Source organism: Microtus ochrogaster, chromosome 21 (assembly GCF_000317375.1).
Source record: "Microtus ochrogaster isolate Prairie Vole_2 chromosome 21, MicOch1.0, whole genome shotgun sequence".
Classification (NCBI taxonomy): Eukaryota; Metazoa; Chordata; class Mammalia; order Rodentia; family Cricetidae; genus Microtus; species Microtus ochrogaster.
The window spans coordinates 28,173,993-28,186,468 of NC_022022.1; the positions used below are offsets into that span (position 1 = coordinate 28,173,993).

Consider the following 12,476-nt stretch of genomic DNA (forward strand, 5'->3'; position numbering starts at 1 on the left):
AAACCAAAAAAACAAAACAAAAGGAAAACAACAACAACAACAAAAAAAACCCCAAACCAAACCAAAAAAATCTAAATTTTACTCATTATAATATATAGTTTAGTACAACTGACTTATAATTTTCACATGAAGTGTCTGAACCAATAATAATCTCATTTGATAATTTATGGGACATACATTTAAAAGTATACTCCATGATATACAAATTCAACCAACCTCAGATTAAAGATGTCACACCACACCATATTAACCATTCTAGATTTTAAAAAACTATAAAAAGGTTACACTGTTTTTTAAAACTATAAAAACCACAACCACCTTTCAGTTTAGTTTTGATTGCCATGTGTGAATATCTGAAGATTATAAAATGAAGGCTTCAAGGACATAACTTAGTTTGAATATCCCACTGACACAATCAAATAAACGTGTAAGGAAATGGTTCTGCTGACGGAAAGTTGGCCAGTGAGAGTGATTCTTTTGGCAGCTGAGGCTTCAGGGCTTTCCCTCCAGGCAGCCCGTCACCCTCCTGCACACACAGTAAGTGTCCTTCTTCCAAGATTCCCTGCAAGTTTGGACAGGCTCAAGATGGTCAATGCTGCTTCAGGTAAGACACCAAGAACTCCCTGCATGCCCTGGGCTTTCATTAGGAAGCCAGCGGCAAAACATCAAGAGTGAGTGCCTCATTCTAAATGGGGACACCCACGATCATGTTATTTTTGGGAGAGCAGCTCTCTGGCTCCATAGATATCACTTGAACGGAGTAGCTGTGTTCTTCTGCTGCGGTTGCACGGTCCATATCCACCAGGCACATGCACTGCTTCCCTGAAACAAAAAAAAAAAGTGCATCTTGAGACACTTTACTTTAGTGACGACATCCATCAGTACTATGGAAAAGGCTGTGTTCCCTAAGTACAATTTACTTTAGACTTAGTTTCTGACTAGTGTGAAGACATACTTCACAGATCAAGCTTGATGAATAATTTCCTTTTTTTCTATTATTATTATTATTTTGTTTTTTCAAGATAGGGTTTCTATGTGTAACAGTTCTGACTGTCTCAGTACTTGCTCTGTAGAACTCAGAGATCTTGAACTCAGAGATTCACCTGCCTCTATCTCCCAAGTGCTGGGATTAAAGTATGCGCCATGACTGCTGGCCAGAAGGCTAACTTTTAAAAATGTATTGATAAGTATATCTCAAATTGCAACTATTCATTCTACTTTATACTTTGGTCAAAATCTATTTTATAGGATCAAAATGCAGAATGCATATAAATTGTATATAATTATATATAATATATAATTAATATGGCCTATCTGAAACACGTCATGTTTCTACCGGGAGTTTTATGGGGCTATGACGAAATAAGAAGTGCGAAGTGTCTGAGAAAATTCTTAACCGTGTGCTAGTTATTTCAGGCAGAAATCAGTGCTGAGTGTAATTACCCTCATTTTCAGACCTCACCTCATTAAGGTACTGGTTTTCTATTTCCTTTGCAATGTTTGAGAAACAAAAGAGGAAACCTCACTGGCAAGCAAGCAGCTTATCTGTTTTCCTTTGGAGTACATTTTAAATTCCAAAAATAGATTAGGAAAAAAATGACTTGAGGCTTTCTGTACTAAAGCCACTACTTGCTTTTCTAATCCGAACTGTTCTACATTCAGCATCCAAAGTTCTCATTTTCCTGAAAGAGGTTACTGACTGCGGAGTCTCAGTCCTTCCATCTCTTCCAGTAATTACAGTAGTGCTCAGACATGCTTTCACGATACGGTAGCTTAGCTGGAGTCACTGATGGCACATCAGCAGTGAGCACACATCACTGAAACAGAAAACCGCTCGTGGAAAAAGTGATACTTTCACAGACAAAACAAAAGATGAAATCAGCAAGGAAGGATGAACGAGAGTCTCAGAGTCATGAGGCTGGTACCACACACGTCCTTAAAAGGAGTCAGAGTGTGAAGATTAAGTGGGCGAGAACCCATACAAAGAGGGATCTAGAGTTCCATTCCTCCTTCCCAACAGCTAGATGGCTGGGTTCTTTCTTCTCTTACAATACTTTCTTCCTTAAAGATGTGTGCGAATGTTTCCTCATCGACTTCTCAGTTAAAATGAAACATCCCCCATCAGAACGGGATGCTCTGCATTCCTTCAGGACCCACCCTGGCTTTACAAGGCAGCTCACTGACTCTTGGCTTCAATCCCAGTACAGTTAATTTTCCCTTTTTCATCTTGTAGAAGAATCTCATATTTTCCCATGTTAAGTGTCAATACAACTGAAATTCAGTTGTTGGCAACCTATCTTTTGGCGGTTGGCAAGTTTCCAAAAATGTTCATTAAGTGGAAGTGGCAAGATCTGTGACAGACTGACTTGGTCTGAACCCCTACCTGCCCCTTTCCTTCAGTAATCTTGCCAGATATGCTTCTGCCCCAATCCTAGCATTGCTCTTGCTTGACACTTAAAACTCACATTGACCATGGCCACATCTGTCCACTACACCAATCAGGGCATATTGATCTCTATGGTTTGAATGTGTTTCCCCAAAAGCACACTCTGGAAACTTAATCCTCACTGCAACTGTGCTAGGATGTGAGTCCCATGGAGCCACAACCGGCCATTCGTACGAGCGGATGTAGGCTGTTACTGCAGGGTGGGCTCGTTATTGTGTGAGTCCCTTCCAAAGGGACGAGTGTGGCCTGTCTCAGGGAAGCCTTCCCTTCATTGCTGGTGCTCTCCCTGTGCTCACTCACTCATTGCTGGTCTGTTTTTTTCCTTTGGCATTTGATACCTTCTACAAATGTTATGATTCTGCAAGAAGACATCCATCAGATTTAACCCCCTGATCGCTAGAACTGTGGACTAAATCAATTTCCATTAATTGTAAAGACTAAGACTGCAAAACTAAGAAACACATCTGGTGTAGTTATAACAAGTATACATTATACCAATTTAAAAATCAGAAATGGGAAATCAGAAGGAAGAACAGGAAAAGAGGGAAGAAAATGAAAGGCTTTCGGCAAGAGATGGAAGTTCTGGGCACAGTGAGAACAGGAAGGGAGGTCCCTTAGCTGCAGGTCTCGGTGCCTTTCCTAGTGTGAGCACCGACTTTAGAATTTAAAAGTAATTATTTACCATATAATATCTTCCTGAGTATAAACTAACTACTTCAGTTGGGCTCAAAGAAACAACAATCTATTCATGTACACATGGGAAATGTAGGTTATGTTGGAATTTTAGAGCGTAGGATAGTGGCCAATGTGGGATTTCTAAGAAAAAAAAAATTAAGATGTGATTTGATCCCCAGCACTCTATCTTAATTCCTGTTTTAAGGAAGCAGTATTGCAGAGGTGAACAAGAGCTCTGTGTCTAGAAGACAATCTGAGATCGTGGTGCGATTCTAGCATCTGTCAGATGAAGAGTCTTATTCCTGTCTTCAGTAAAATGTAAATCATTGTGTCTCTCTCACTTATTTCCAGTGATTAGTGTGTGATAACAGTTGCTATAATTCTTCTAAACACTATTACTTGGAATGGTTCTGTGATCCTTTAACCTGAGTAATGTTCAATGCTGCAAGTGCTGAATATATATGTGTAAGAAAACTTTTCTTTAAGAAAGACAGTTTCTTTCTTTATACATTCTTACTGAATCAGCTTTGGCATATGGAGTGGACATTTACAGTTTCATCATTTTCTTTGTGACTTTGGGTAGATTCTGAAGTTCATAACAGTAAGAAAGATTTCCTGTGAAATCTATTCAGTGTACATCACAGAAATGGGGTAAAAGATGGATACCAGCCAAGATGTGTCACGCTGTTATCAAGTCCTGTTAGTGCGCATAATAGTTCCTGGAAGAACAAGCTTTCTGAATGACAAGTGGACAGTGTTTTCCCCAAATAGACCAGGCATGCTGGGCACACTCCCCCAGCAGCTGTTTGGTGAGAACACATACCTATGAGTCTTCTCTGGGGTGGAAGCTGGACAGCTGTCTGATCTGCAAATCTGCACAGAATCATGTGTTCCTAAAAGGAGCATGAAAAGAATGTAGGTTTATTCCAGTTTGGTCAAATATTACTTCTTAGATTATATATGTCATGCTACTGAACAGTCATTAATGGTGATATTCAGAAAGATGGAAACTGCTCTACTCAGATTAGTGACTCAAAACAATCACGACTTTTGGGAGACGTCTCCACACATTTCTTGGGTTTCTGTAAGCAAGAACCTAAGAACAAAAAAATAATATAAATGGCAGGGGCAATGGGGAATATGTGGGATCTGGATGTGGCCAGCAGAGCCAACAATATCTGACATTTTATAGAAAAGTTTCCCTCCATTCCGGATTATCTTTCCAGCATGCCATTAGAGGGAACAGCCTTGAAAATAGTTTCCCTCTAAAAGCAAGAGTGGTCCACTTCCTGGGAAGTCAGCATGAGGATGATGGGACTCTGGCTGCTGCTACTGTTACAAGCAACAGCTGCCTTTTGTCCCTGACAGGAATCTCTTAACTCTGTCAGCATTTACCACGCCAGCTAACTTGTTAACTTGTATGTAAGGGCAGGGGAATCTCAGATTCTTTCCAAAAGTAATTCTCTACTCAGAGAATTAATATGGATCTGAAACCTTTTTTAATTGATTTTTATTGAGCTCTACCTTTTTTCTGTTCCCCAAGCCATACTAGATAGTTTAAAGTAATTCAATATATCTGATTATATAAGCCAAAATTTGGGATGGAAAAATATGAAGGATGAAAAGTTGTATACACTGGTTCATGTATATAATCCCAGCACTCAGGAGACGGAGGCAAGAGGCAGCCATGAATTTAAGGCCAGGTTGGGCAAATAATGAGTTCCAGGACACAGGGTGAGAGACTGTCTCAGATAAAATAACAAAACCCTAATTGTACAAACAAAGTATATTCACAGGATATCTAGATGTTTTTAATGAGGTTACCTTGTATGATAAAGTTTTCTTGAATTTTTCACTGGAATAGGAAACAAAAAGGAGTTAGTTACCACTTTAAAGGTCAAATAACTCATTAAGATTAGGCCTGTAATATATTAACTTCATTAGCATCAATTAAAAATAATTTGTGCTTTTACATAATTTAGAAACAACAGACTGTAAGTTTATACCTCTACCTTTGGTGGATTAGCTCTCATCCACAAAGAAATGAATGTTCTAAATAGCTCCAAGGACACAGAGCAAAATGACAGTAAATCCAAAAGGCTGTAAAAAGGGTGACACGAAATTGAGATTTTTAAATCAGTAAAACTAGGATATAAATCTGACCAGGTCAGATTAATATTCTTACATACCTCTTAGATTTACTTATTTCTTACATGCACTGTAAAAATCACACATTTGATCAGGTTTTAACTGTTCAATAGGCCTCAAATTATAGGCATGTAAATAAATTACATAAATAAATATCCTCTGTCTATCATTCAGTGCTTCCTTTAGTTTATTTGTGAATTGTGGCAAGAGCAAAATAAGAAAAAAAAAGATTTGTTTCATACTGTTAAAGTCTAAGTAAATTCTAATGAAAAATTTCTGAGGTTTTTATAAGCAGTGTGTGGCTGATTTTGTGTCCTGAGAAGTTTTTGCGTTTTTTTTTTTTTTTTTTTTTTTGGACATAGGGCAGAAGTTACCACACTGATATATTTAGCTTCTGAGTATCAATAACTATGAACCAGAGAGTAAAATGCCACACACAGTTGTCTTCCAATATAAGTGGTGAGAATTAAAATTTCCGCCTCTTCTATGTGGGATAAGAAGAATCATAAAGATGGCTATTAAGTCTAATTAACACCCATGAATACTATTTATTATTACTTTGAAATAAAACCCTATATTTTTGTTTATTTACTTTTTGTGCACGTGTGTGTGTAGGTGGGTGGGTACGAATGGCATGGCATGTGTGGAGGTCAGAGGGTCTGGGGGGGGATCAAGCTCAGGTTGTCTGATTTGGTTGGCAGGTGCTTTCATCCTCTGAGCCATCCTGGAGGCACTATGGATGTTATGTAAGTATCAGCACCAGTTCACATTTATGGAGGACTTACCCTATGCCCTCCTATTCTTTCCATTGTTTGATTTATAGAGACAGAGTCTTAATCTGTGCCTAGGCTGGTTTTGAACCTGAGGCAATCCTCCTACTTCAGTCTCCAAAGTGTCAGGATTATAGGCATGCACTTGGCCTCTTGGCCACTTCTAAGTACTGTTATTAAGGGCTCACCAAAGCCCTTGCAGTAGGTCCTATTACAACCTCACTTTGTCTATGAGAAAACACAGGAAAATAGCAAAGTAACTTCTCTGAAGTTAAATACCTTATAGAGTGATAAGCATACTGTACCAGGTCAGTATGTTTCTAGACTCTAAACACTTGGCTATTACACTCCACTGTCTCTTACAAAGGGTGATTCTGATTTCACTTAGAAGAACACAGGGAAGTGCGGAAGCCAGCAGACTTCTACTGGACTGGCTCCTAAACAGACTTGCTTCTAACTTGATCTGGAAAAAAAGGCAGGGACAGACAGAGGAGAGCCACTCATCCTAATCCTGATCACAAACAACACCTGCCACACTATGGAAAAGGTAAACAATCTCAAATTCAAATCTCACTGCAACCTTATTTATTTTTATTTTATTTTGTCTTTTCAAAACAGGGTTTCTCTGTGTAGCCTTGGTTGTCCTGGAACTCGCTTTATAGTCCAGGCTGACCTCAAACTCATAGAGATCGTCCTGCTTCTGCCTCCTGAGTGCTGGAATTAAAGGCGTGATCACCACTACCCGATTTTGCTGCATCTTTACTAAACAACTCACTCCCACATCGGTGTCTTAGGTAAAAGGTTAAACTTCACCTTTTTGGGAAATTAAACTTGGACGTGTTCTGAATGAAGCCATAACAGCAAGGGCAGGTGATGAAAGAAGCGCGTGTCTGGATACAGTGCTCAATTACCATGTCTGTCGCCACTCCACAAGCATGCAGCGCCACCTAGAGAGCAGAACCAGACGTTAGCACTCGGCTTCTGAGCTGAATTCTGAGTACTTAAAAGGGATCTGAGCTCAACTCAGGAGAAACAGACACACGGAGCAAGAGATAACCAAGATGAGCCGGAACATCTTAGAGCAGAAAGCTACATGCACCTAAATACTACTAAAGGTTTGTCAAAGGATTCAATGGCAAACCAAAGGGTATTACTGGGCAACATGAAAAAGCATTCATGAAAAAATAACGGGGAGCATAGATTTAAAAAAAAAAAAAGCAATGGCCGGGCGGTGGTGGCGCACGCCTTTAATCCCAGCACTCTGGAGGCAGAGGCAGGCGGATCTCTGTGAGTTTGAGGCCAGCCTGGTCTACAAGAGCTAGTTCCAGGACAGGAACCAAAAACTACCAAGAAACCCTGTCTCGAAAAATCCAAAAAAAAAAAAAAAAAAAAAGCAATGGACAAAGTATTTCAAATATCAAATTTATGAGCCAATAATGATACCTCAAAAATCCGAAATGAAAAAAAGATAAATAGAAAATACTGGGAAAAAACTGTTTGTTTGTTTGTTTTTTTGTTGTTGTTTTTGTTTTTTTGGTAGCACACCATGTTTCTAGGTAGCCATTTGTTGATAATGGAATGTAATTAAAGACAGAATGATAAACTAGATTAATGATATTCTGTAGGTTTTAATTACACAAGGTAGGGAGGGTCAGTGATTACAAATGCTGCTAATGCAGAGACAATCAGACATACCACTAATACCACTAGCACCTATGATGTAGTCTAACTCAAAACTGAGGCAGAATCTAATCATGCTTCTGCAGTCTAGATACTTTTAAATTTTTTTTTGTTTTTTAATTTATTTTTATTTTATGTGCATTGGTATTTTGCTTGCATGTATGTGTGTGTGAGGGTGTCAGATCTTGGAGTTACAGGCAGTAACCTTTAGTCAAATAGTCAAGAACAACTGAGTGTCCTAACCCAACTGATGTATCTACGACACTATCTGAGGCTCTGGGAACACTGCGGAAGACGGGTGGAAATACTTTAAGAGCCATAGGAGTAGGCAGGCTGCTGTGAGGTAGTGTGCTCTAATGATACCCATGTTGCACCCATGAAATCTTAACTCCGTGGTCTCCTAAGCAAGATCTATTGAATGAGCACAGACATGGATGGGGAGAACCTCACATGTCCCTACTAGATGAAGAGCTACAGGGAATCATGGCTGCTCAGGGAGGGAGAATCTGTCTTCTCCAAGGAGCAGGTCCTGGATTGTTAGCCCAGGATCAAGTTTCAGACTTGATGCTCACTGAATGTCTATTACCTTTGCACAACCATAAAGTCAAAAACTGAATGAATAAATAAACAGACGCATTGTTAGTCGTGAATTATTTGTATTTTCCCTTCAAAACAAGCATTTTATTATAAGCTACCATTTTATTGATATTGGTTTTGATTTTAACGACTAATATAATGGGAAAGGGCTGTGAGTGGAGTCTTGTTACTCTATAGGTAGATTATAAAAAGCTATACATGTGTTTGCTTAGGAAAGAATACAAAATTATTTTCTTTAGTTAGTCTAAAGAACAAAATTATTATTTAGCTCATAAGAGAAATTGAAATTATGGACTACTTACCCCGATGTTAAACATTCCTGTAAAATACTCCATATTTGCTTGAATGAACCATATATTGCTTAAGCCTAGTTCGTCACTTCTCTTCTTAGCACGGATCAATGATAATTCCTTGTTTTCTATTAATATGACCTAGATTTTATGCAGAAAAAGTATACTCAGTAACACAGTTCAGACATTAGTGCCGAGCATTATCACTATATTTCACATCTTACTGATAATGCAGAATGTATTTACTATCCTCTATCCTGTATGACACACCCGACACAGAAATGAACAATGTAATGATAAAAGTGAAAGAAATAGCAGTGCTTTCCGTATTCAGTTGAAGACTGAAGTGTAATGGGAGCTCAGATGATGACTAAGGCAGATGTTAATGGAGGACTGAGATGAACAGAAACTAGCTGAAGAACAGCGTGGCCTGGGGAGTATGCTATGTCAGTATTTGAAGAGCCAAGAAAGCAGTTTGGCACAGTGTATGGTAACAAAGAGAGTGGGAGAGGGGGAAGGGTGGAAAGGCTGGAGACAAGGTAGAAGAAATAACGGGAGGCCGTATCCTGTACTTAGGATAAAGCAAGGTTCCAAAAATTGCAGTCAATAGCTTGGATTGGTACAGTGAGGCCGAAGGTAGAAGGAGCCTCCACTGGTAATCAGAGGTAAAATTAAAATATTGTTATTATTATATTTTTCTTATGCATGCTTTATAGAAAAACACTATATCACTTTACATAAAATACTTGCTGTACAGTTGATATTAAAAACCTTCTGGTTTCCAGGAGAATTATTAGGAAGGGGAAAGATGCCCCACCTCCATCCTGCATCTCAGGACCCTGCTCTGGGAGCTTTTCCTCACTACTACAACAGGGACTGCCTCTTCTCCTCAAACTTTTATTTATTTTTCTCTTTATTCTCTGAGGCAGTGGTTCTCAACCTTCCTAATTCTGCAGCCCTTTAATACAATTCCTCATGTTGTGTGACCCCCAACCATAATATTATTTTGTTGCTACTTCATAACTATAATTTTGCTATTGTTATAACAGGAATACTTTTGGAGACAGAGGACTGTCAAAGGGGTTGTGACCCACAGGTTGAGAACCATTGCTCTAAGAAAACAACAGACACCACGCCAGTCATTTTTCTACCAGCTCTAAATTTTCTTCTCATCGTAGTCACAGTGAGTGCAGAGTGCACACTGTGCTCCAGCTGACTATCTGTTTTTAAAAATGACATTTTCTTTTACCAGATTTGTGTTGAAAATTAAGTTAGTTTTATTGTATTTGTTTTATTCAATAATGGAAAAGTATCTGTTTTACTAAACACACATACTTTAAAATATTGCTAACTCTACTGTGGTCATATTTTCCTTTTGTTCCCATTAAGATTCTGATCTTAGGAGTTTACTTCCAAGCAAAGCATGTGCCACCTTTTGATGGCAGATAACTAGCAGTGCAAAGAGCGGAGCTCAGGCCGGGCACGGTCTGAACTGTAAGTAGCTGAACTGCTCCACTCGGTCTCTTCTCCACCCTCACCTGGCAGGATGGCAGCATATGTGCGAGAACAATCCCAACATGGCCCTGCGAAGTAAAACAAGAGAAATATCTTTGGTTCCCATGGCTTTTGTTCATTGTTAGACAATGATCTTGCCAGATAAAATCATGAGCTTGAATGCAATGTAGCAAGGTCTCATGATCTTGGAAAGGCTAAAGGAGACATGATACCCCGCCACTGCAGAAATCCACAATTCTGTCACCAGGTTTGGCTTGATTTAGCACCATGTAAACAAGGTTGTTTAACTGCTGCTGCTTCCTTAAAGCTCGGTCAGTGGACATTTTGCCTGTGGGAGATAAGAGATGAAGAAAACAGCATTATGAGGGACCAATTAGTCAGAATAGAGATTAATATAGAGAAGGGTGTTCAATGTGCATATGTCCACATATATACATATACACCCATCAAAAAATGAAGTACAGATTCCATGTAATTACTGTGAGTAGAAAAGCAGAACCCAGAGACTAGCTCTAATTTCGATGTTGTAGAATATTTATAATGTGCCATATCTATTTAGGCTGTGGAACATTTATTTAATGATGCAAAGATGTGTTGCATTCTCTTAAGTTGCATTTGTTTAACTCTGTGAAGCTGTGTTACTTTGCCTATCCAGAACACCTGATTGGTCTATAAAGAACTGAATGGCCAGTAGCAAAGGCAGGAGAAAGGACAGGTGGGGCTGGCAGGCAGAGAGGATAAATAGAAAGAGAAAAAGAGAAAGGAATAAAGGAATGAGAGGAGGAGGACGACTCCAGGGGCTAGCTACCCAGTCTACAGCCAGCTGCGGAGTAAGAGTTAAAGTAAGATATACAGAAGTAAGCCCAGAGGCAAAAGGTAGACGGAATAATTAAATTTAAGAAAAGCTGGCTAGCAATAAGCCAAGCTAAGGTTGGGCATTTATAAGTAATAATAAGTCTCTGTGTGTATTTATTTGGGAGCTGGGTGGTAGGACCCCCAAAGAGTAATGAGCCCAAAGAATAAAGCAAACAACTACATTTTGATTATATTATTTTAATTAATATGTACTTGAATGTCTGACCCCAGTTGGTGGAGCTGTTTGGAGAAGTTATAGAACTTCTGGGGTTCGGAGAGCTTGCTAAAGTACATCACTGGGAGGTAGGGGAGACTTTTTAGGGTTTACAGCTTTACTCCACGTCTGCCATCATCTCTGCTTCATATATGCTGATGAAAATGTGAGCAATCTGTTTCCTGTTCCTGCTGCCTGCTTTCCCAACCATGAGGGCCTTGCCCTCTAGAGCCAAAAGCAAAAATAAACTGTTTCTTCTATAACTTGCTTTTAGTCCTGGAATTTTATCATTGCAACAGGAAAGTAACTAACACATTCACTATGCAACTTTTCTTTCAATGAAGACAGTTTTCCCTAAAGAGCACAAGTAATATCTGAAAAATAAAATCCAGAACCATAAAGGTTAAATAAATCTGAATACATGAGGAAAAAAAATATTCTAGTCCTCCATTGCTCCCAGAGATAAACTGTAAAAGATTGCCAACTTCAGCACTGCTTCCATTTCCTTACAGAGTTATAAGAACAGTTTAGGTATTTCTGTATATCCTCTAACTCCATTTCTTTCCGTGGGACCCTGCGAAACCAGGGAGCACAGGTGTCACGCGGTCAGAACGGTATCAGGGTTGCTGTATTCGGAGGGAAAATGACTTTCTTTTTCCCACATCAAAGCTTCCTTTCCTCATGAGTCAGACATAGAAATTGAATGCAATTAGGGACTAAAGATGGGCATTTCCAAGTCTGAAATGCTCTGGGCAGCAGCATGAGATCATTGTAACTTGCCTTTCAAAAGCCCACTTGTAGCATTCCCGAAACATCCTTAGAAAGATGAATGACATCATTGTCTGTCTTAGGTATAAAACACATTCCTTCAGTTTGATAAAAAATATGCAAAGAAAGACTTTCTTGCTCCAATTTAAGATTAAAAATATTTTTCTCTTTTTTCTTTTTCCCATTTTCCTTCCTCCTTGTAATACTAAATTTAAAAACTAGGAATATTTTATTAGAAAAAAGAAAATTATAATATCCAATTTCAAAAGTAACATTGACATGCATATACTATATCTCTAATCCTTAACTTTCTATCCATATTCAAAATGTTATATTACAGACATCTTTTTATGTCAGTGCATTTGTCTCTAAGCATATACTTTAATGGCACACAGTATTACACTGTTTATGTATAAACCATGGTTTCAATAACCTGTGTTCAATTCAGCATTCAATAATATAATTGCTATTACATGGCTGAATTTTTACACATTCTCAATCATTTATCATGCCTAACC

At 38.7% G+C, this 12,476-nt stretch overlaps 1 protein-coding gene and 1 long non-coding RNA gene across 4 annotated transcripts in view; one reads left to right on the top strand and one right to left on the bottom strand.

Moving 5' to 3' along the window:
* Positions 1–12,476, top strand: part of LOC106144035 — a 56,102-nt gene that overhangs the window by 27,752 nt on the left and 15,874 nt on the right. The gene's annotated exons all lie outside the window — the stretch shown is intronic.
* The window catches only part of Gstcd (glutathione S-transferase C-terminal domain containing), a 75,013-nt gene continuing 62,621 nt past the window's right edge, over positions 85–12,476 (bottom strand). The window contains exons 6-12 of one of the 2 annotated variants that reach the window (XM_013350068.2): positions 10,334–10,449; positions 10,145–10,189; positions 8,619–8,747; positions 6,853–6,986; positions 4,946–4,976; positions 3,945–4,014; positions 85–822 (exon numbers count right to left, since the gene is read on the bottom strand). In XM_013350068.2, coding sequence (XP_013205522.1) covers positions 686–822; positions 3,945–4,014; positions 4,946–4,976; positions 6,853–6,986; positions 8,619–8,747; positions 10,145–10,189; positions 10,334–10,449 — 662 coding nt within the window. In that variant the 3' untranslated portion in view covers positions 85–685. Of the gene's footprint in view, positions 823–3,944; positions 4,015–4,945; positions 4,977–6,683; positions 6,987–8,618; positions 8,748–10,144; positions 10,190–10,333; positions 10,450–12,476 lie in introns of those variants that run through there. The other variant, XM_026784007.1, reaches the window with a different exon arrangement.